Source organism: Schistosoma haematobium, chromosome 5 (genome assembly GCF_000699445.3).
Source record: "Schistosoma haematobium chromosome 5, whole genome shotgun sequence".
NCBI lineage: Eukaryota > Metazoa > Platyhelminthes > Trematoda > Strigeidida > Schistosomatidae > Schistosoma > Schistosoma haematobium.
The window spans coordinates 7,373,082-7,396,808 of NC_067200.1; the positions used below are offsets into that span (position 1 = coordinate 7,373,082).

Below are 23,727 nucleotides of genomic sequence, written 5' to 3' on the forward strand. Positions count from 1 at the left end.
TAACTATATTCATATTGATTAACCATCTATTCATCAATAATATAAGTTAGTGTTATATTCCATATGGACTAAATTACCACAACCCTATACACTGCTGTATTCAATGAAATTCATCAGATTTCTGTTGAAGATTAACTAACAGTTACACGACTAAGTTGACTGAAATTACTTTTTTTTGTTTATTTTGGTGTTAATCAGACAAGTAAACTTTCTTTCGATTAAAAACCTCTGGGCGAAAAAACAAATGAGAATCTTTCACTATCACTAACACCAAAATTGATATTTTACTGTAATAAACGATCACTTAGGTGGGGAAAACCAGTTTATTGTTTAATGAAAAATTACAAAATGTTTTCTTGAAATTTAAAAACCATACATTAAATAAATTATTCGTACATCTTCTTTCAATCGTCCTTTACATGTTTCATGATTCTTTAATGAATTTGTTGTTATTACAATTTCTCTTGGTTTTCTTTCTTGTTCTCTTCAATGTAATCTTCTCTTACCAGGTATTACACTATCGATTAGTGCTGCATACTACTTATATCTGTCAACATAATTAGCATACACCATATTTGGCTTGAGTGCCCTGTTAATCTATAACGTAATGATACCGCCAATTAGAGAACAGTGATTTATCGATCGGACCAATGACACATAAAACACATGCAAGCAGTCTACAGTCCTGACTGGTCCTGCTTTCCGCCTAGCCCAGCCAGTTAAGCCCAGAACAGCAATCTTAGAATCTGCGATATAAATCATTTATTTCAAGCATACTGGGTTTATATACCAACCAGACAGACCACATCGTACCAATAAAATAGGAAACAACATTTGTACAAGAATTAGCCAAATGTGGCTATGAATGTGGGAGGTAGTAAGTAATAGACAGGGCATAGTTCAAGAATGATAAATCGTATAATAATAGTTCATAGATCACAATAAAACTCATATTAAGAGGGACACGGATATGAATCGTTTAGTTACTTAATAATTATAAAATAGAAATATACGCATATTATTGGTCCCTAAATAGATCCCAAAAGTTACCATTTATTATGCTTATCGGGACATAACAATATTACCACTGTATCGAAAATTTTATTTCAGAAAGTTACGATAAAAGTTTTTTCAGATTAAGTATACTGAATACTTTTTTAAAAAATTAACGTTTAATTAAATGATTATTAGCAAGAGTTTGATTAAAATTTAGTCCTCTGTATTAACAGCTAAACAATTCATAATCCTTACTAATAATGATTCAAGCAACATGCCTTATGAATATATTAATGTGGATAACATTTATGATCTCAATCAAAAACATTTTGTGTGTTTGAAGTGAAAGATTATAAGTCTGAGTCTTAACTATGAAAATCAAGGCCACGTGTTACGTATGCCTGAACACCGATTACCACGACGTGCAATGCTATCCGGTATTGGAGATGGTTGGAAGAAAGTTAGGGGCGGCCAAACCAAAACGTGGCATCAGTGCCTGAAGTCACTAACTTCTAGTCTGAGCCATGTTGGTAGGTGCAGACTACTTGGTTGGGGTCCGCGTGACTTTCGTAACCAATGGTTGGAGACTCTTGGTGACATGGCTCAGAATCGATCACAATGGCGTCGGTGTATACACTCCCTGTCTTCCCTTAAACTAAGAGATTAAAATCACTTCATACCTTTCTTTCTACGAACCAATTTTTTCTTCTTGTACTGTATCTCTATATGCAATCTTTCTCTTATATATTACCACCTTTGACATAACCACTGCTATGAATCCGGTGTTCATCTTGTTGTGCTGATGCGGTATGGCAACCTGGACCGATGCACATATGTGCCTGGTCCTACGTTGTAGCTGACTGACTGACTGACTATGAACATCAATACTGAGATACAAATGTAATCTGTTAGGGACGTTAGATCCCCAGAAATCACTTCGAAAAGGTCCTAATCTTGTAATTTTATTATGAAAATTTGAATTTCTTTGTTTTCATGAGAAAAAAAACGCTCTTTTCACCTTCATGTCGTATTTCCCACTAGGGAGAATCTTAAACGCTATTGGTCCGTTGTGTCTTCTAGTATGCTATTTTGTAACCCTTCCCAAGAACGATTTTGTGCTGTATATATACGTTTTGATTTGTGTCTGTTGTTATCGCTCGTGTTTCTGGCTGTTTGCGGAATATACTTCACCATTCGGACTTCGACTTCTTTCTCTAGTTAGCGGGGATGGAATGCAATAGAATAGCTAGTTTATTAATCTTTGGTCACAAGTCTTTGTTCCATTCGCATACTAAGTGAACTCGTAACCGCTTCAAACCTAGCAAAACCAACGGATGAAACTTGAATAGGATGAAATATCTGACATTAGTTTTACTGTTCATCATAATTCATTCTATTCTTTAAATAAATTACAACTTCTTTTAATTATAACTCTATTGTTTTTTTTTAGGTTGATATGCGTATAACACTTGGTCTAGCTGGTGTTCTAATTGTACTAGCATCAGTTTTAGCATCGATTGGTTTTTGGAGTTATTTAAATTTACCAATCACTTTGATTATTGTTGAAGTGATACCATTTTTAGTTTTAGCAATTGGTGTTGATAATATTTTTATATTAGTACATGAATTTGAACATAGTCACAATAGATCTATAAATGATATTAACTTATTAAAACAATATATTCATCAATATAATAATGATAATAAACAAAAGAATCATTCAAATAGTTCCACATTAAATCTAACTCAAAATGAACAAAATCATTATGATGATCAAGATCAATTGAATAATTTTAATGAACCAATTAAACAATTAGTAGAAGATAGAATAGCTGAATCAATGGGAAGTATTGGTCCATCAATTTTATTAACTAGTTTATCAGAAAGTGTTGCATTCTTCTGTGGTAAATTAATTTTTATTGTTAATTCTTAATCAGTATTATGTTATTGTTCCTTGTTTCTTAGTTATTTATTTATTTACTTATATGGATATGTTACTGTGAGTAGTAACCATGAGTATGTTGATCGAGCTCTATCGATTAAGATAGACTGTGTAATCATTGTTTTAAATGATTCTTTATTATGTTAAGTGTTTAAGTGGTTCAATATGGACTTCATTTGAGATATTTGACAAACTTAAAGAATTCAAAATATCTCTCAACAATAAATTCCAAGACTTAAATGATCTACTCAAAGTAAAGGAAATTACTGTGGAAAACAACTGGAAAGGGATCAAAGAAGCACTAAGTTCGACGTGTTATGAGGTTCTAGGCTGAAAGAAACGCCATAACTAAAGGATCTCTATCGAAACTCTTGATATGGTTCAAAAAAAAAGAAGAACAAGAAGATAAAACACTGATCAATGAATTCGTTGAGATGTAAATTTCTCACTAATGAAATGGTTTCAGCTTGGAAATTTGTCACCAATCGCACTATAAATGTATTCTAAATTTATGTAATAAAATTTTAGGTTGCATACTTTACACATTCTGAACTACATAGAACTCTTAAAATTCAGTAATATGTTTTGTTATGTATTATAACATAAGATAGATTTAATACTAAGTATTGACGTTTTAATATCAGTGTCACTTGAACTGTAGTTAAAAATATTACAGCTTGGAGGATCAACAAGAATAGGTTTTGTCATTGCACCATATGCTAACAGTTCTTTAAAGTGAACTCTGCATATGTTTTAGCTGGAAAAGTTTCAATTACTTCAAATGAATGCGATATGCGAGTATCTTCTTTTGTGAACTATGTTTTACCAGCGTAAGTCAATCTAGAGCGGACTAATATTCAGCATGCACATTCTTTAGTTTGCGAATGGACAACTTGTATATGTGTAACAAGTAATGCACATTTGACGAAAATGAAGCGAGCTTTTTCTTATAACAACTGATGAGAAATTTGAGACAAGTGAAGTGCCTTTGCATGTTCGATTATTTATCTCTCATTTGTTAAACTAACCATTGACATTAACACCTAACTTTATATTAGCCTCATGGAATTGATATCAAAACATAGGGTTTGTCCGTGGATTCGTTCAAACGTATCTTCAACCCTCTCCGATTTCCCTTCTGTTAGAAATTTTCCTATTAGGAACGTTGATTTCATATTTGCTTTATACTTCTAAATTGGGACGTTTTATAACTATCTCTTTGATAGAAATGTTTTGACGATAGGGTTATTTCGGGAGGCTGGTTTTTTATAGTTTAAAGTGTCGCTTTTTCTGTTTTTCTAGAAAGTGGTAGAAATCCCTGACTAACATACTACCTTTTTGATATGGTCAGTAATCGAGACTGTATACCATATCTCCATCGTCTAACATTAGTTGGACATGATAGATTACTTCGTTTCGTTACTGTTGTAGTTAGCGTCGGGGGTTTTTAAGGTTTAATGGATTTCGGTCTACATTACAGTTTAAGCAACCATCGAAAATCAGGAAACACCAACCGTCTGTTTTGTACTGGTATGGAACTCCTCAGTATTGTTTATCCACGATATCATCACTAATCGAACCCCTGTTCAGTAGTCCGGAGGTTAAGCTGGTAGAGTTGTGAATACGTACTGCCGAGGAGTCATATACTTTGACATTGCAGCTATCTAGTCCTCTTCGGTCTTCAGTGGTTGTTTTAATCCAGTCTATGATGTATACATAGTATATTTTTCCTAATCTCTTCACTGATTTGTTTATTTTTTCTCTTGTAAAGGAGCACTAACTACAATGCCAGCTGTTCGTGTGTTCGCATTATATGCAGCTATGGCTATTGTGTTCAATTTTCTCTTACAAATATTTGCATTCGTCGCTTTGCTTACATTAGATGGACGTAGATATGTAGTAAGTGTTACGGCCTTTTATATTGATTTATTGATGTGTTTCTTTTTCTCTAAAATTTAACTTCGTTCTCATGCTCTTTTTCTCTCTTATTATTTCGATGATAATAAGCTCGTCTAAAGTGACTGACTTCTGTGTCATTAACTATGCTAGTAATCATTGATCTTTTACTGACATGTTGTATTTTCTAATATTATTATCGCCTCATATCAGCCACACCCTTCTTAATGTGACTAGCAACAATAATACTATTAATAATAATAATAACAATAGTGATAATAAATAATAATTCAATTTCAAGTCATTTTTGAAAAATGGGTTTACAACACTTAACTTAAAATTCTCAATTGTTGTTTGGGAGAACTTTCACTACTGTACTATCCGACTGTCTAAATTAAAATCTATGAAGCAAGCATATTTCCAAACTGTATTATATAACAGTTGAAAGTTTATTATTCAAACTGTCGACTCTTCATTTTATCCAGTTACTAGTTTAACTAATATGAAATTGAAATGATTTATCATGTTAACAACTAAGTACTTGAAGTTTGTGCTGATGATGTCGTTTAGAAGAACGATGAAAGCTCCATGACCAAACCATCCAGCTCAAAGGACAAAACTCCATCAATGACAGCTAATTACAACACATGAATAGACTCTACAATGTGATTGCTATGGATATATGTCTGCTCCTTACTCAGAATGTAACCGGTTTAATCATTCAATTATCAATCTATGTATGTATTCGTTATTTATCGTATAATAAGTCTGCTGTTCAATCATGTTAATATTTAACCTCAATTCGAAGAATCTTAGGTTTTATCTAAATAGTAAAAATACCCTACCTTGTAAGTTATATTTAAACAAAAGTGTTTGAACCTTTACTACCTATTTGCTTAATCTGTTGATATTTTAGATATTCATAGCACTGTTGTTTTACTGTAATGCTGTCAGACTTGGTTGAAAAGCTTTTTTATTTCAACTTTTGGTATAATCTAAGCAACATTACTGTTTAATCTGATTGAAAATGTTATATAATCACGTAAAATCTCTTATGTTATAGGATTTTCTAAACGGGGTTTTAGATTACTAAGTGAATGAATCCGTTTCTTATAGGAAAACCCTATCGAATGATTCGGGGTGGTCAAGTTATTGAGGCCCACAATATTCGATTACTGACTAAGTCCCCTTCCCCGCCCAAATAAACTGCTATCTCATATTGTTAAATCGTCCCTTACGACACTACTGAGTGAGAAGACGAAGAGTGGAGAAGCACGTTTACTGGACTTAATTGATATACATTCATATATATATATATATATATATATATATACTATGCCTTGGAAGTCGAAACTATTTCTTGGTCAATAAAAGTCACTTATAATTAGGAGATTCTTGATTGTTTGGAAAATTGATTTACGGAGATTCAACTGAGTTGGTGTATACAGGGGATCCACCTAGGGGAGTCGGAAAACCACAATTCCAAGCCATGGGCTCCAGGATCCTAGAGGAACAAAAGGCGTATGAACCTATTGTTGGTCACTGGCTACCATGAGACTGCATCTCTTTACGTCGCTCCACTGGCTTGTGGATTAAACCTGTAGGTCAACTGCTCGTGGAGTTGCTTTTGAGGAAACCACCCGCTTCGGTTTAGGCACCCGAGTAGCATTCCAGACCTCACACAAATTGAATGAAATGTGGGGTATATATATTTGGTACCTCCTTGTACCAATGTTTCTGTATTTGAATAAGCAAATATGGCTTTCTTATATAACGACTTTGAATTGGTTCACTGTATCAGTTTTATGAATTTACTTTTGTCCTTCTTATATCTATATTCATATAGGCTCGTCGTTTCGATGTTCTCTTCTGTTTTAAACTAAAACATGAATTCGATAATATAAACGAAACTCAACAATTCAATACTTCTAATCATCATTCTCCATTAACAAGTAACTATGATGTAAATAAAACTAATTTAACAACTGGTCAAAATAATCGAAAAGTTTTTTCATCCGATAGTGATTCATTATCGCTCAGTTCCACAGCTATGGATGATGATAATATACATGAAATTGATTTAGCTGAACATCAACCACATGAACGATCAGAAAACAAAAAATATAAATCAGGTAAGCTTGTTATATTTCCTACTTCTATTGATTGATTGATCACTGAGTAGTATTGACCAGTTTCGTGTTTACCGGGTTCTTTAGCTCTCATCGGATCCTATTGATCAATTTCCAGTGTAGCCACTAGTATAGGTGACGAAAGATGGATTCATGGAATCTGATAAACACCAGAGGACTAAATAAATATAATGTCTGTCAGAAGGTCATCCACAGCTCCATGATAAAGTTCTAGACTAAAGCTTTGTGACCCGATTAAAAGCTTCAGTTCTCCCTAGTTTCTATACATATACACTTTGCTGACCAGTGCCAAATATCACGAAGCTTAGATCCAGGGTTCCTTGTTGACTACCTGCCATCAACGTGATGCATCCAAATTAGGAACACTTAAATAGATGTTATAGAGATTGAATATTTGGAACCCTTTAACCTGTTAAGTTGAGTAATTATGGCTTGATACATCGGAGATAGGGAGGAGGAGTCATTGACAATAAGTATGGCTTAAAGTTATTTCAACAACTCAGAATACAATATTTGTATATCTTGAGTAAATAGATTAGGTTTCACCTAAAATGTGTCAATCTTTTTTTTAAAAAAAAAGTAATTACGCATAAAAAATGTAACTGTCAATTATTGTTATGATTGCCCTTTAGTGTGAATGTGTCTACCATAATGAGATCCTGTATCGTGTCGTGTAGTTTTAACCTCGCTTGTTTTCTTTTCATTTATATATTGTATGTTTTCTCTTTCTCAATAGTATTTGGTTAAACTGTGAAATAAGATGACGGGAGAGAAAGAGAGAGAGAGAGAATATAAGCCAAACATCACATCACAATAGTGTTGTTGTTGTTGTGTTTTTTTCCAAATGTTCTCTGTACAACTTTTATTGTGACTACAAGTTAACTTACGACCTTTCCTATCTAATCTATCAGTTCATGATGTAAATCAAGTTTGATTTATTCGAAAATAAATTGTGTAACTTGTGTGTATAGTCAGATATAGTAAAATAGCATACTCTCACCTTTGAAATGTCCATTTACATGATACAAGACCTAGAAGTTTTGTATATTTTCAATCAAATGTGTGTACATTATTAGATGGACAAGTAAGTGTCTTAAAACAATAAAAGACTTTTTGAAGAAAAAAAACACTGGACAACATTGTCTCCTGCTATTTTTTACTACAGCTTATTCTCATCAGAAACGTATTATTTGCAATCATAACGTATATATAATAATGTTGTTACAGTTGTATAGCAATACTATTATTATTAAATCTCTGGAAATTTATTCAATGTTTTTTTCACGGTTGAACTCACGAGTCGATCTCAGCTAGACCATCATTGAAAACCTGGAAGCACTGATCAGTCATTTCATCCTAGTATGAGACTCCTCATCAGTGCACATCCATGATCCCACGCGCGGAACTCGAACTCAAGAGTTTTGGTCTCGCATATGAACGTTTAACCTCTAGACCACTCAGCCGACATCCAACGGTATCAATGTCTAACTCTAATCAATCCATGATTTTGCGTTCATTGTATGAGGTGGATAAACTTTCTCACACCTGACACATGAATTCAATTGTGTAAATACTACAATCTCTACAAATCCTTATACTTGTTCAGTGTTATTTATGATTACGTTAAATGGAATAATTTTGCTTTTTCTATTCAATCTCCCAATTATGATATGAATTCCATGTTAACCATTGTGAATGATTCGTTTCATACATTCACAGCATAAGAACGCGCTCATTATAAATAACCAAATTCATGATTTAATGTTTGTTTTTCAATGTTTATGTATAGATTATTTCCAATTGTTGTTTGAATTCATTTCGTGTTACACGTATAATTCTTACTTTGTTCAATACATTGTGTATTTATTTATAGTAAAGAAAAAGTATACAAGGTTTCAGTACATTGCATGTGAATATTCAATAATCTGTACCATACTCATGCTCATTCGTAAATATTATTTACGCTGACTTCTTCTCCTTTGATATTTGTCTTTTTATTATTGAATCTGTGTTCTGTGTACTATTTGCTACCTCTCATTTTTATCAAATATGACAGAAGACAATTAGAAAAATCAACTGACTGTCGTCTTACTATTCAGCTACTTGTTCATACTTCCTATTTAAGTCAACATTTTTCAAAATGTGCATTGATCGTTGAGAATTTCTTTGTTTTTTTTTTAATTAATTGAAATGCGATCCAGCAAAGAAAACTTTCTTTTCGACACTACCATTTGCATAGGCTGTACAATTTTATTTGTAATTAATTTAATTCAAGTCCCGCGTTTTGGATCGTAGATTTGCACTACTGAGGAGTCCCATACTGGAACTAAACGTTGGTCCAGTGTTCCCACGTTCTCAATGCTAGTCTAACATTGATTCATTCATGATATTAACCTAAATTCAACAATCTCCACAACCCTATACTGACAAACATAATAGTCATATCATGTATCAAAGAAAGTTGTTTAACAATCGAGATTTTGAACAGAGATAATAACGATAAAATTAACTGTCCACTTGACAAGTTTAAGAAGGATGTGAGGAATAAATTAAAAGCATGAAAATGATCATAACGAATAGTGAGAATTAAAGAGATATAAAAAGTTAGAAGGATGTAATGAAATCAAATTACCGTTTATGAAAATTAAGTGTTGGAACCATGAAAGAATGATTGTTTCTTTTTCAATGACACCATAGGTTACTGGTGTTAACTAATTAATAGATTATGTCTATTAAACGTGTATACTTACGGGCTTTGATTAAATATTCATCAACCATATTTCCGAACAATATAAATGATCAGTAGCCGTGTACTGGACGTTACTCATAAGATTGCTTGTAAGTAGTATGTAGCGGAACATGGCGTTGAAATTGTAACAGTCGTTAGATGGATAAAAGAAAATCAGTACAGCATAAGCATGCTATCGGCAGAACACTTGGATATCAGACGAGAAGAAAGTTCACATTGCATAGTACACCAGAAAATGCAATTGAATGATTAAAGTCTATGTATATGTATTATTCAAATGCTTTATAACTTCTCATAAGAAATATGGATTCATTTTGTTGATTGCCTTCTCTTACATCTGCTGTCAAAAATTAGAAATGTTATAATCCTATTGTCTGATACGTTATACTTTTGTTGTTTATTTATCTTCGTTCTTGTGAAAAGAATAGAAATTGATCTTTGAACAATTATTTGGCTTTCATCTTAAAAATTCTCCCCCTTTTTTGTTTATTTGTATACAGCATCACATTCATGGTTACATTATGCTGTAGCTAATTATCTTAGCCCAGTTATTTTATCAGGTTGGGCTAGACCATGTATTATTATAATAAGTTTAGCATGGATATGCTTTGCTGCATCAATTCTACCAAATGGATTACATTTAATTCTTGATCAAAAATTATCTATGCCTACTGATTCATACATGTTGGATTATTTCAATGCATTAAATAATGATTTACGAGTTGGACCACCAGTTTATTTTGTTATTACTGAAGGACATAATTTCACTACATTAGATGGACAAAATCAAGTATGCGGTGGAACAGGTTGTTACAATACATCATTGTTAGAAAAGATTAGTTCTGCAGCTCTCTATCCTAATCGGTAAGTTGACAAAACAAGAAACTAGTATGATACTATAATTCTGATAGTTTGGAAATAATCATCTTCATTATGAGCAATGAATAATACGGTACCAATAATTGTAATTTTTTTATAAGTTAAGTCTCTTATCCCCTATAATTCATTGCTCAACTTTATTATTTATGAATTCTGTCTTCTATATGATCAATTCAGAATCACAGCTATTCTCTAGATATGTAATGGTAATAAATAAGGAAGTTGGTAAATATTTAATTAGAAGGGGTTTTGTGGAGATTTTTTTAGAAATTTCAATAGTTGAAATCATGAGTCAATTGAAGCTAGACCACCATGGAAAACCTGGAAGCACTGGACGGCCGTTTCGTCCTAGTATGGGACTCAGCTGTGCGCATCCACGATCCCGCTCCCGGCGACATCCGAACCCAGAACCTGCGAGTCTCGCACGCGAGCGCTTAACTATTAGACCATTGAGTCGGCATCCTGTGTTCGAATCTCGCGGGATCGTCAATGCACACTGCTGAGGAGTCCAATATTAGGACGAAATGGCCGTCCAGTGCTTTCAGGTTTGTCATGATGGTCTAGCTTCAATTGACTCATGATTTCAACAATTTAGATATTTAATTGTTAGTAAGACTCAAGCCTACAAGGATAGTGTTTAATTAGTCGATATGGTGTACGTTCTGTCCTAGAAATATTTAGTTTTCAATTAGGCATCGATTTCGCTTCAGTTTGTGAATATTCTTTTTGAATATCAGGTAAATTTTACCATCATTTACTTTAGTGATTATCCCTTTTTGTATTTAAGTGCTGCTACAGAAGTAGGAAATTAATTTTTAACGAGACCTTGAATGTTGTTAACAAATATATTGGCAGTTATCATTTCCAGGTTACTAACACCATGGAAGGATATTTCTTTTTGACGTACCACCAGTGACTCAAATCCGTGTGGCAAGGTGACGTGTTCCTTTTCTGGGTTGACTTTTTATAATCTTCGTTTTTGAGAATATAGCATTTATGGAGATGTTAGTTTTCTTGGCGAAAAACATCTTACTGTTGTCACATCTCAAAATAGTTTCGTGTTTATGATCCGCTCATAAACTTGGAATTTTCAGCTTTTACTCTTAGCACTATCTGATCTTTTTCCCAAAGTAGGACCTAAAGTAATGAGTGCTCTAGCTAATATATTTGTACTGGATAACTACGATATACAAGCGCGACGACTATAAAAAGCTGGCAGTAAACATCGAAACACTTTCAAGCTATTCAACATAAACCATTTATAGACTATTTTAAAAAACAAAATTTATATGATATATACCCTTATTTACTGTAACAAAATCGTTTGGTTTTTTTTAATTTTATATGCAAATCTATGCATTGTTTACATTACAATTAGACAGTAGTGTACTTTTTTCTATATAATAGTAAGTAAATATGAAACCCTATGACTGATTCAGTCAGTGTTTCATTCTTTCAAAAATCTATTTTGTTTTTGTTATAATGGATCAATCGTAATTTCTCAAATAAGTCAAGAATGGTAGGATATATGCAAAATACTTATTATACTGCGTTTTTTTTTAACCGTGCTCAAAATATCTTCATTTATGCACTACTATGACTGGTGGTTTTGAATACCATTCAAAGTAAACTATAATCAATCAGTTAGTCAGTTACAACGTAGAACTTCGTACGTACGTACATCAGTTCGAGTTACCACACCACATTAGCACAGAGATGCAGTGGTCGATTCAAATCCCGTAGTGGTAGTGGTAATAAGAGTATAAACAGTAATCGGGAAGATTAGTGTTTGGAGATGTTATTTAAAGAGTATAATCCAGTGAAAGAAATTTGGGGAGAGAAAAAAGGAGACAAGGAGGAATAAAGAGATCAAAATTTGGGAGAACACAAAGAGTGTATGCACCTGCGTCATTGCAAACGATTTTGAGCCATGTCATTCAGGGTTTCTAACCATCGGTTGCTGTCATCTCGCGGTCCCCAACCAGGTAGTCTACACCTACCAACATGACTCAGTTCACTTGTCAGTGACTTCATGGACTTGTGCCATGTTTTGGTTTGGCCGCCCCTAGCTTTCTTCCAACCTACTCCTATACCACTGAACATAGCACGTCGAGGCAGTCGGTCGTTGGGCATACGTAACATGTGTCCCAGTCATCTCAACTAATGAAGTTTCACTACTTCATCAATTGATTTACCATCCTTACCTAGTACCTGTTTCCTAACAACTGCATTACTTACTCGATGGTCCAATGATATACGAGCAATGTTTCTAAGACATTTATGATCAAATATTAGTAACCTACGAATATCCTCTACTCTTACCGGCCATGTTTCACTGCCATAAAGTAGGACGGAACGAACTGCTGCGCAGTAAACACGTCCTTTGGTTGATAGACGGATATCTCGCCTACGCCATAAATGACGCAAGTTGGTAAAAGCTAGTCGAGCCTTCTGTATCTGTGCTGAGATTTCGTCACACACCAGACTACAAGGGTTGATGAGACTTCCAAGATAAGTGAAGCAATCGACACGCTCAATTACTTCACTCCCTATCATCAGTTCGGGTGTCAATGCGACCTAATCCCGAAGCAACACTTTGCATTTCGAGAATGGGGAGAATCGCATCCCGAACATGTTTGCATTGTTGCTTAGAGTGGTCAGAAGACTGCATTTTGTCAGCGTCTTCACCAAATAGAACTATGTCATCGGCATATTCCAAGTCAACAAATGAATCTCCTGGTATAAGTTCAACCCCTGGAAATCTAGACGAGGAAAGTGTTATCTCTAAAAGTACGTCAATGACAAAGTTGAACAAGAATGGAGAGAGTGGACAGCCCTGACGAACACCACTTGAGGTAATCAATTCTGATGACAGTTCGCCATAAGCTCTCACTCGACCAGTTGTGTTCGAGTAGAGAGCCTTTACAAGGTTAATGTATTTCTTTGGTACTACTTTCAGTGACAAACACTGCCATAGAACCTTACGATCAACAGAGTCGAATGCCGCCTTAAGGTTGATCCGATTACCCAAAGCAGATATATATATTTAGAGAGATTTCAAACCCTAACACCCACTAGGTAATCATTTTATGTCTTAACCATAAATCTTGTCACCTTACAACTTGAAACGATGTTTTATCTAGTTCGGTCAAGACAAGTTAATTAGTGCATGTATTGCTAACTGACTCAAAACATCACTGTACACAAACCCTAGTACTTATTAAATAACCTATATTGAATTACATTTGGTGAATACACTATTTTTCTAATTTCATACTGTTATTAGCGTAGAATTTGTTAGTACGGATAATACGTGTCAGAAATCTCGATCTCTTCGTTTCTTTTCACTTAATATTATTTGTTATTGCAATACATGAGCCTGGCTACTCGAGAGAAAAGACGGAAACTGAGAAAGGAGGTTCCTTAAGAAATTAACCCTATACGTTGTTTACATTTCATCTCTTAAAAATAAAAACTATTTCCTGGCCAATCACATGCACTTATCATTTGGCGATTCCTGATAGCCCAACTATCACTTTTCCATCCTGAAAAATAGGTTTCGAATTTAATTGGAGGCGTTTGGATAGGTGCACATCAATATTCGAAATTTCCATATTGTAACTAGTATCTGGAAATAAAGAGATATTTTTATCTTTCTGTCATGACAGAAAGTAGGATTGTCACATCGAGTAGGGCTATTTTTCGAGACCCCAAATTTGATACCAGAGATTAGATCAATAGTCATGTTGTGCATTCAACTCAAATATCCAAACTACGATTGGAGCCAAAATAGATATGTCATAACGGAAGTTTACTAACATTTTTCATTCCCCATCTCTTTAGGATAATTCTGCTGCGATATTTTGCTTGTCACTAATATCTTGTCGGACTTGAGTTGCGAATTGTCGTTTTTATATCTTCTATGAAATCCTACACTGAGATGGTTCCCGCTGCTCATTTCTTCGAAATGCTGTCAATGTTTTTTCATTGAACTGGAAATTTGTGCAGTATCATTTCATACGTACCTTTTCACTCCGTCTTTTTAAACTATACTTCAACTGCTACTCTATTATTCCTACATTTTTTCATTCATTCAATTTAACAGCTTGGGCCAACACACATCTTCCCCAAGCTGTCCCATTTATAACAATGATAGTTGAGACTCCCTATCAAAATCATTTATTATACAGAATTTGTAGGTGATATTCGTGACATCAGTTGAAGTGTCATTTGAAACCAGAAATAACTGAATTACTGTTTCATTCTGACATCGAGGTTTCTCATCAATCCTTACGCAATCATTTGATGTAAAGTTATTAATGATTTATTATGTGACTCTGAAGTTTGTAATTATTCTATTTAGCTAAACAAGTTTTTGTTTTACTATAGTTCATGGATAGTATCTCCAGCCAGTTCTTGGATTGATGACTATTTCGATTGGATTGATCCTAGTGGTTCATCATTATGTTGTCGAATTAATCGAAATACACATAAATTTTGTCCACCTGACTTAGTTGATAACAATTGTATACCATGTCCAGTTTATTTAGATGATGGACGACCGAATGCTTTAGATTTCAATCACTATTTACCATATTTTCTATCGGAAAATCCTGGATCCAATTGTCCTAAAGGGTAAGTTATTTGGGTTTTTTATATGTGATAAGTTGAGCATAATCGGTTCGATCAATATTTTAAAGTACTACCAAAAATTGTTAGTTATGGATATAACTAAATTTGTGACTTACGAATGGTATTAGTGTTCTCAAACACTTATCAACTTCAGTTGATGTTCATGATGAATACATGATAATGTATATTAAATTCACGAACTGAGTACCTGAACACTCATGAATAATTAATGATTGATTCACTTAGTATTGTTTTGCTTGAATCTTCCCATTGAAGTTTAAGACTGCAATTGATCAGTCTGTTATTGGCATATGTGCATACTGTGCGTATTGCTTCGATATTGCCTTAATTCACAAGCTTTATATGCAAAGATGGATAGTGGCTAGCAAAACAATACTAAGTGAATTTAAATCCACCCCATTGCACAAGCGACTGACTATCAGGACTCAGTAGCTGAATAGATAACGCAGTGGATTTTGGAGCGAATGGTACTGGGTTCGAGTCCCAGAGCGAACATCAACTCAGATGCAGGTACATCCGGCTGACGAGTCCCAAGTAGGATGAAACGCGCGTCCTGGTTTCCACTGCTGGTCATTATCCATCTTTGCTTATAAATTATTGACTGAGTTTCTAGTCTGCACATAGATCAATGCACGTGATTAGTTTCATACTTAGCCTGATACATATCTTTCCATTACTTAAATTCAATGAGGTCATGTGGATATGGTAAACCACTTGACATTGAAAAGCCTGACATCTGAGTACTTCAAGAGACCCTTTGAATAATTGAAATAGAGAAAAAGCAAGCGTTTTACTATAAACAGATGGTAGATTAAAGAGGATAAGATCTATATATACCCTAAGTCTTAGAAAATAAATTGTACATAGTATCACTTCGCTTATATATATCCTTCTGAAGATTAATTTCAAAGGTTTCACTTTATGCTGAATTTGTCTATCACCTTAGAATAACTGAAAATCAGATTTGTTGCACAAAACTTTTTTTTTAATGGAACAACTAGTTTTCTTTGTATTGTCTATGAAACATGTATTCAATCCTTTGTGTAAGTAGTGCTACTGTTAGCATGCGTATTTCTCAAATATAATGAAGAGATAACCTAACACCTTTCACTCGTTGCCCGATCGAAATGGAGCACCGATAAGCACATCTTAGCAAAGATCATTACTACAAAGCTATTGAACATTGAACTCACTGTACTTTACGATTGGTAGAGTTAAGTATATACTATTAGTTTGGCTATCCAGGACACTGATTACCCTCCTGGGTGACTTAATGCAAACACTTCTTCTATATGTGTATACTTGTTTCGAGTTTTTTATATTAAATCTTAAATTTCTGTTGCATGATCAACCTCACTGTAATCAGCAAAAAGCCTGAGACCTTATAGTTTCCCTATAATTACTGACTGAATTTACTATTCGATAAAATTGAAATCATTCTTATTATACATAAGCCTTTTGTCTATTTATTTCAAGTTTATTTTTAAATGTTTTTCCAGTGGTAAAGCTGCATATTCTACCGGTGTTCGTCTTTTACGCGACAACATCACTGGCAGTGTAACGGTTGGAGCTAATTATTTTATGGCTTATCATGGTGTCTTAAAAAAACCTGATGATTATGTGAATGCGTTAAAAGCGGCAAGATATTATGCCAATAAAATAACTCAATCATGGTATGCAACAACTGACAATTATATGAATGGACCAATTCGCAGGAATACTGTTTTTCCTTACAGGTTAGTACAAATCAGTACAAATTATCATGATAATAATCTATATTTAAGTGACTAAAGTCATCTAACTGATAGATATATTCAGTAATCCTGAAGTCTTTAATCGAATGGATTTAAAAACCAAAAACCACTGCAGAGTATGTAAACAGTGTGTATACTAAGGACGTTAAGGCTATTATACCATTTACTTACAATATATTGGAACAAAATAGTGCAATTATGAGTGAATTACCTGTAAATCAACGGACTAATAATCGAATATTATCAATGAATATCACAAAGTGATCAGTATATATTCGGTTTCTTTCGTCATAAACATCTCAGTAAGGGTCCTTCTATCATCTCAAGGTCAAATATAATCTTACAAATACCATTTCTCTCAACACCTTCAATAATTAGTTACAATAATCGCATGAACTCCAACCAGGTAGTTCGGTCCTACTTACAGAGCTCCAGTATAACAGTCGATGGCTTGATGCACTGATACCATATCTTAGTTTCCCAACACACAATTTTCTTCCAACATAGTCCTACACTATCAAACGTAGCGTGTCAATGTAAGGAATTTTCGGGCATAATTAATATATACATTTGCTATTATATCAAGAATATGTGAATGAGATTTAATCATAGTATTCGAAGCAGTTTACACTAATTGAGTGGACTTCAGTTAAATAACCTTTGAAAACCGAACATTCATGGCCTTTTCGATTACTAAGTCGATATCCATCTATCCAATTAGCTACAGTCAGCTTCAGTGATATTGCGCTACTATTACATTCAGAAATCTCTTAGTACAACTTGAAAGGTTAATTGCTGTACCTAGATTTTCAATCAGCTCTGTCATAATTTGTTCTCTTCTCTTGACTGTATAACCAATTGGTTAACTGGTTTTTTTACTATAGCTTTTTAAAAATTAAAAATACTATATAAAATCCAAATGTATATGCCTATTCAATACACTGTATTTGTTTCGAGTGGCTATCCTCAAGAAACTAATCCATAAATTTATACCACATAGATATAAGAATAATAAAAACTCACTAGTCGACAGATTGAATATAACTCTGCTTGGTAAAAAATTTACATTTATTTGGATTTTGTTATAGATTATCCATCAACAAGGAATGACCATGGGGTAAGCAAAGAACACTGAATGTCTCGAAATACTCAAAAGTTGTCGTCTGTAACTATTCCAGATCAAATGTTTAATTTTTGATTAAGATCATGAACCCATTGATGTTAGACCACCCTTGAAAACCTGGAGGCACTGGACGGCCGTTTCGTCGTACTGTGGGACTCCTCAGAAGTGCGTATCCACAGCAAATGTTTAATTGATCAAGAAAGAAAACATGATTTAGAAATCAATCAATTTTGAGTTAGCTAAAGTTTCTTTTTAGAATCAAATTTGATATTATTATGTTCATACATTGTTACTTCTTTTTTTTTGTATTATTTTAGCGTATTCTACGTGTTCTATGAACAATATTTAACATTGGGTAATGAAGCAGCTTTCCAACTTGGTATTTGTTTACTTGCTATATTCGTTGTTACATTGGTATTTTTTGGATTCGATATAGTTGCTACATTGATGGTCATTTTTGGTGTTGTATATATCGTGATTAGTGTATCAGCTGTTATGGTTCTATGGTCTATCACTTTGAATGCATTATCTTTAGTCAATTTAGTTGTGGTAAGTATTTATTTTTTCTAGCTCATGTTATTTATTGAAGATATATATCTATACATAGTCGGTCCTACGTAAGGTCAGGTGAAACCCTAATTTCGTAGTGGTAAAGTTCCAGACTGTCAAGTTTGGTTATGCACATATGAATCCTTCTTGGATCATTATTTCTCCCAAGATTACATCCGATACGCCTTACTGACAAACCTTAATCACCTCGAAACCTAGGTTAGTCAATGTTTTATACCGACTATCTCCAACCATCTAAAATCTCAATATATGGTGCTGGCAATATCGGGTCACTGAGACCAGTGGCTACGTTACAGCTTAATTGGTAGAATGCAGTCAGTCGTCCTTCTTGTTCACCTTTATTCAGTTTAATCGATCGACCTAAATAGATATAGATTTCATCAAAAAATATGTTATCCAATGCTCATTCACGGGTGTGCGTAGGTGAACATCGTCATTTTTTAACTTTTCTTTTTACAGATTTTGCATGAATGCCACTCACCTTATTTGCTGTGAATTCGATGACTTATCACAAAGTCATTTGACATTTCAACTGAAAAAAGCAGTCTGATTCTGACCTCCAGCATATTGTTGAGATTGGTACAGTTGGTTAATGGCTAGCATTGAACCTTGAGTGTGCGTTTCGTTCTATTAGGGACTAGTCAGATGGAAGATATAAACCCATACAGAGCAAATTCACACTTGATTTCACAAGCTATTAAGCACCTAGACGTAGTAGCTCAGTGAACAAACCGTTATATGTTGAAAGAAAAAAGTAATGGGTTCTCAGTTACATCGTATGAACGTTAGCATTGAGGTAAGCACATCCATCTGACGAGTCTTGAATAGTACAGAACAGGCATCATGAATTACATTGTTAGTCACTATCTAACTTTTCTAAGACTTATGGGATTATCAAGATAATCTGCTCAGTGTATACACATACCGAAGCAAATTGTTTAATTCTAGTCCTTAACATTTAAAAATAGAGAATACAAACGTTTTCAAATTGTCAATGAATTATTTTAACTTGCAAAGATTTAACTAAATCCAGTACAGTCAGTCGTGTGCTGTTACGGGTATGAGGGCTGATATCACTTCCCGGCTGCCCACACGGTGGAAGGGTATTTCTTGAGGAACCTGAAAAGGAAATTGGATTAGTGTTGGTCTTAACGACCTGGGAGCTTGACCACAGAGCCCAAGGGACAACTGTTTGAGGCCGGTCGCCCACGGCCTTTTCGTGGGAGTTTTTTGACGTGTTAGCTCCGTTCTTCAAAGGGCCTTACCGCCGGAGACGGAAACCTGTGAGGTAAGGTGAGGTGTGACATTTTTAGGGTCGACCTTTTCTAACCCCACCCCTTTTTGTGGGAGGGCAGCATCGCTGCAGATGCCGGTTCGGTGGGGATCCAGTACAGTAATATTTTAGTGAACAGAACACGGATGGGTACAATCGAATGTATTCGGCACAAAACTACAGAACTTGTTAATCAAATCTAACAATCATAAAGTAAATGCTTAATTTGCAAAATGTCCACCAATTGTCTCAAAATGACTCAGACTTTATTGTTCTTGCATTTTCATATAAATTACATCCTGTTTCCATTCTTTACTTTTCGATCCTCTTGTCTCTCTGTTGCCAGACCTTCTGTTCACGACTAACATCATATACTACTTATGTCAATATAAGTAGCACACATCACATTCGTCCCACCTTTAAAACAGTCGTTCTTGCGGTAGTGGTTCATGCTAGCCGTGCCATAATCTTCGTTTCTGCAGTCTGTGCTACGCTCTCCGTCAAATGAATACAAACTGACTAAATTCATGATATTAATTGTTTCATTAGTAATAAATAACAAATAATTAGAAGTTAATATTCACACAATTGCATAAATACATAAATATCATTCCATATTATCTATAGAATGTGATATTTGTCATTTGTATTAAATACATGGATATAAAATTTAACAAACATCACTGATTCACTCATTGAATGTAAACAATTTACATTAGTGTTTTAACTAGTGAAACCATTCACATTGTTCAAGGCCACTTATACTATACAATAAAACCGTTCATATTTTAATTGATTGTCTATGACTGAGCAAAAACATTTCGGACTGTTTTATAAATAAAATAAAAAACAATCAATGGTTAGCGTATTATGTTACAAGTTGGATACTTTTAAGCATTCAAGCTACATCAGTTAGTCAGTCAGCTACAACGTAGGACCAGGCACATATGTAATCCACTAACTGTCTAGTTTACCTAAATGATTAAGACTATAAATGTTTAGGGATAACCTTTGAATGATACGAAAGTGATTATGAGAAACTTCAATCCATTGCTAGGATTTAAATAGGGTTACAAATTAGTGTTTGAATAATTTTTTTCTGGTTGGTGACTTTTTTTGACGAGTTGGAGAATGCTGGTCAACGATCTATGCTCCACTGGGAGTAACAGGCGTGAGTGAGTAAGTAAGTAACAAATTAATGTAAGGAATTAGGATTTAGTTGTTAGAAGATACAGTTCTTATCACGAAGTAACATCAACTGTAGTGTCAAATTAATATTATTTACTCAAATGGATAAGTAAATTTTGCGTAATAGTCTAAGGGGCACTATTTTATATCTGATTAGTTTATCCATAAACAATAATCTTGTTGGATAGCATTTCCTAACTGTTTTGTAGACTAATCTTACATAAAAAAGGATGCAGTCACACGTGATTGAGTTGTAGAATTTATCTTCTGAGAAAGAAAAATTTTGGTGTTTTGAGAGTGACTCCTCATCCCTTGAATTACGTCTTAATGTTAGATGATTATAGGTATTTGATAGATACAATATGACATTGATCATTATTTAGTGAGTAAGGTGATCTCGAGTGATGTTATATATATATATATATATATATATATATATATATATATATATATATATATGGTTATAACTTCTTAAATGGTCACACCATTGAAGGGTATTTCTTCGTGAGGTATGCGAAAAGGAAACTAAGGTTAGAGGGTAGTTTTGACGACTTGGGAGCGTGACTGCAAACTTCAAAAGATAACTGAAGTCAATTACACACTGTTTTTTGTCAATAGTTTTAAATATGTTATCTTCATACCTTTGAAGTCTTAATTCTAACGATGAAAATCCATGTAGTAAGGGGAGATGTTCTATTTTTAGAATCGAACTTTACTAATCTCTTATTTCCATTGTGAGAATGTTGTATCACCTCAGATACTTTTTATTTGAAGGAAATATTTTGCTGACATCAAACTCCAGAATACCTGACCGCATATCTTCACCCTTGAATTTTAATCATGTTTGTTGAAATCATTGATTAATTGTCCCTTGGAATCAACTCCTATCAAATATTTACATATGATCTGATATCTATTGATTCTAGTCGATAATTTCTTCAAAGATAAACAAAATTGTTGTGAAATATACTTTCATTCTACTTTTGTATAGAGATTATTTTCAAGTTTTTTTTTTAAACCATTGAAGGGAAGAGTGTTTTGTTTGTTTGTTTGTTTTCTCTCACTTCATTTGACAAAATGAAACGTTAATAAGTTAAGTGATGTTGATAATCTATCGTAATTGTTAACTATTATTTACTTTGATAATCTGGTTTTGTTTATTAAAAATGAGTATTCAGTTGCCTAAGAAAGAAAGAGAGAAAGAGAGAGAGTAGTATACTATCCAAAAACATCTTTACGACAGGCTTATTACTGTTCCCTTTAAATACAGATTGATTTCAGTGCTGCAAAACGTGGCTAATAAAAGTAGAAGATATTGGTAAGCTACTAGTATTTGACCGCAGATATCTTAGAAATATTGCTCGCATCTGCTGGGATTACCGGGTAAGTAATCGTCAAGTTAGACGTGGGGTATTAGGGAATGGTGGTAAATCAGTTGGTGAGGTTGTGAATCTTCATCGACTGAGATTTTTGGGCTACATGTTGCGTATGCCTCAACACCGATTATGACGACGCGCAGTGCTGACTAGTGTAGTGGATGGTTGGAAGAAAGTTAGGTTCGGTCAAACCAAAACATGGCATCAGTGCTTGAAGTCACTGACTTCTGATCTGAGCCATGTAGGTAGATGCACACTACTTAGTTGGGGTCCGTGTGACTATCGTAACCAATGGTTGGAGACGCTGGGTGATATGGCTCAGAATCGATCACAATGGCATCGGTGTATTATACACTCTCTGTCTTCCCTTAAAGTATGAGATTAAAATCGCTTCATATCTTTCTTCCTGTGTTATATCCTTATTGCAATCTTTCTTTTATATAATACCACCACTGAATTAACTACTTTTATTAATCTGGTGTTCATCGTGTTGTGCTAATGAGGTGTGGCAACTTGGACCTGTCCTACGTTGTAGCTGACTAACTGGTGGATGGATTTATGAGTATATCTAAAGTATTAGAAAATATCCGAATAGTTTAACATCATATTTTGTTGTAAATATATGTACTCTTATGTTAAGGATGTAAATTTTCTTCTTTTTTTTCAATATTTTAGGCTTTAGGTATATCTGTTGAGTTTTGTGCACATATAGTTCGTTCATTTACAATCAGTGTATTACCAACTCGAGTGGAACGAGCTAAAGAATCTCTTAATGAAATGGGTAGTTCTGTAAGTTGTGAACATGATCATTTATGTATATGCTTTAATGATATTGTTTTTTTATTTTCATCATTAACTTCTACTTTTGTTAAATCCACTCGAAATAAACATATGAGTTATGTGTAAAGTTCGAAATCAGAATAATGAAATGATTCGTATATAAGAAGGCACTATTAATAATGATGATATGCATTTCGAAAACTTCCATTCGTAAGGCAACTATGAAATATATATGTTGTGTCTTGTGGGCTGCAGATTAGAGAGCAGCGAATTATCGATCGGACCAAAGACGCGCAAACACGTAAGAACGGCCTAGAGTTCTGATTGGTCCCGCTTCCCTCTCTAACCCAGCCAGTTGAGTCCAGAACGCAAGTCTCAGCCTCTGAGATATGAATCGT

At 34.0% G+C, this 23,727-nt stretch overlaps 1 protein-coding gene across 1 annotated transcript in view; it reads left to right on the forward strand.

Annotated features, from left to right (window-relative positions):
- Positions 1-23,727, forward strand: part of MTSS1_2 (Metastasis suppressor protein 1) — a 114,695-nt gene that overhangs the window by 27,208 nt on the left and 63,760 nt on the right. Inside the window, exons 12-19 of the mRNA XM_051217406.1 lie at positions 2,447-2,900; positions 4,710-4,837; positions 6,681-6,966; positions 10,234-10,597; positions 15,002-15,247; positions 16,765-17,001; positions 18,460-18,691; positions 23,225-23,338. Of these exons, the coding sequence (XP_051064802.1) occupies positions 2,447-2,900; positions 4,710-4,837; positions 6,681-6,966; positions 10,234-10,597; positions 15,002-15,247; positions 16,765-17,001; positions 18,460-18,691; positions 23,225-23,338 (2,061 nt within the window). The remainder of the gene's footprint in view (positions 1-2,446; positions 2,901-4,709; positions 4,838-6,680; positions 6,967-10,233; positions 10,598-15,001; positions 15,248-16,764; positions 17,002-18,459; positions 18,692-23,224; positions 23,339-23,727) is intronic.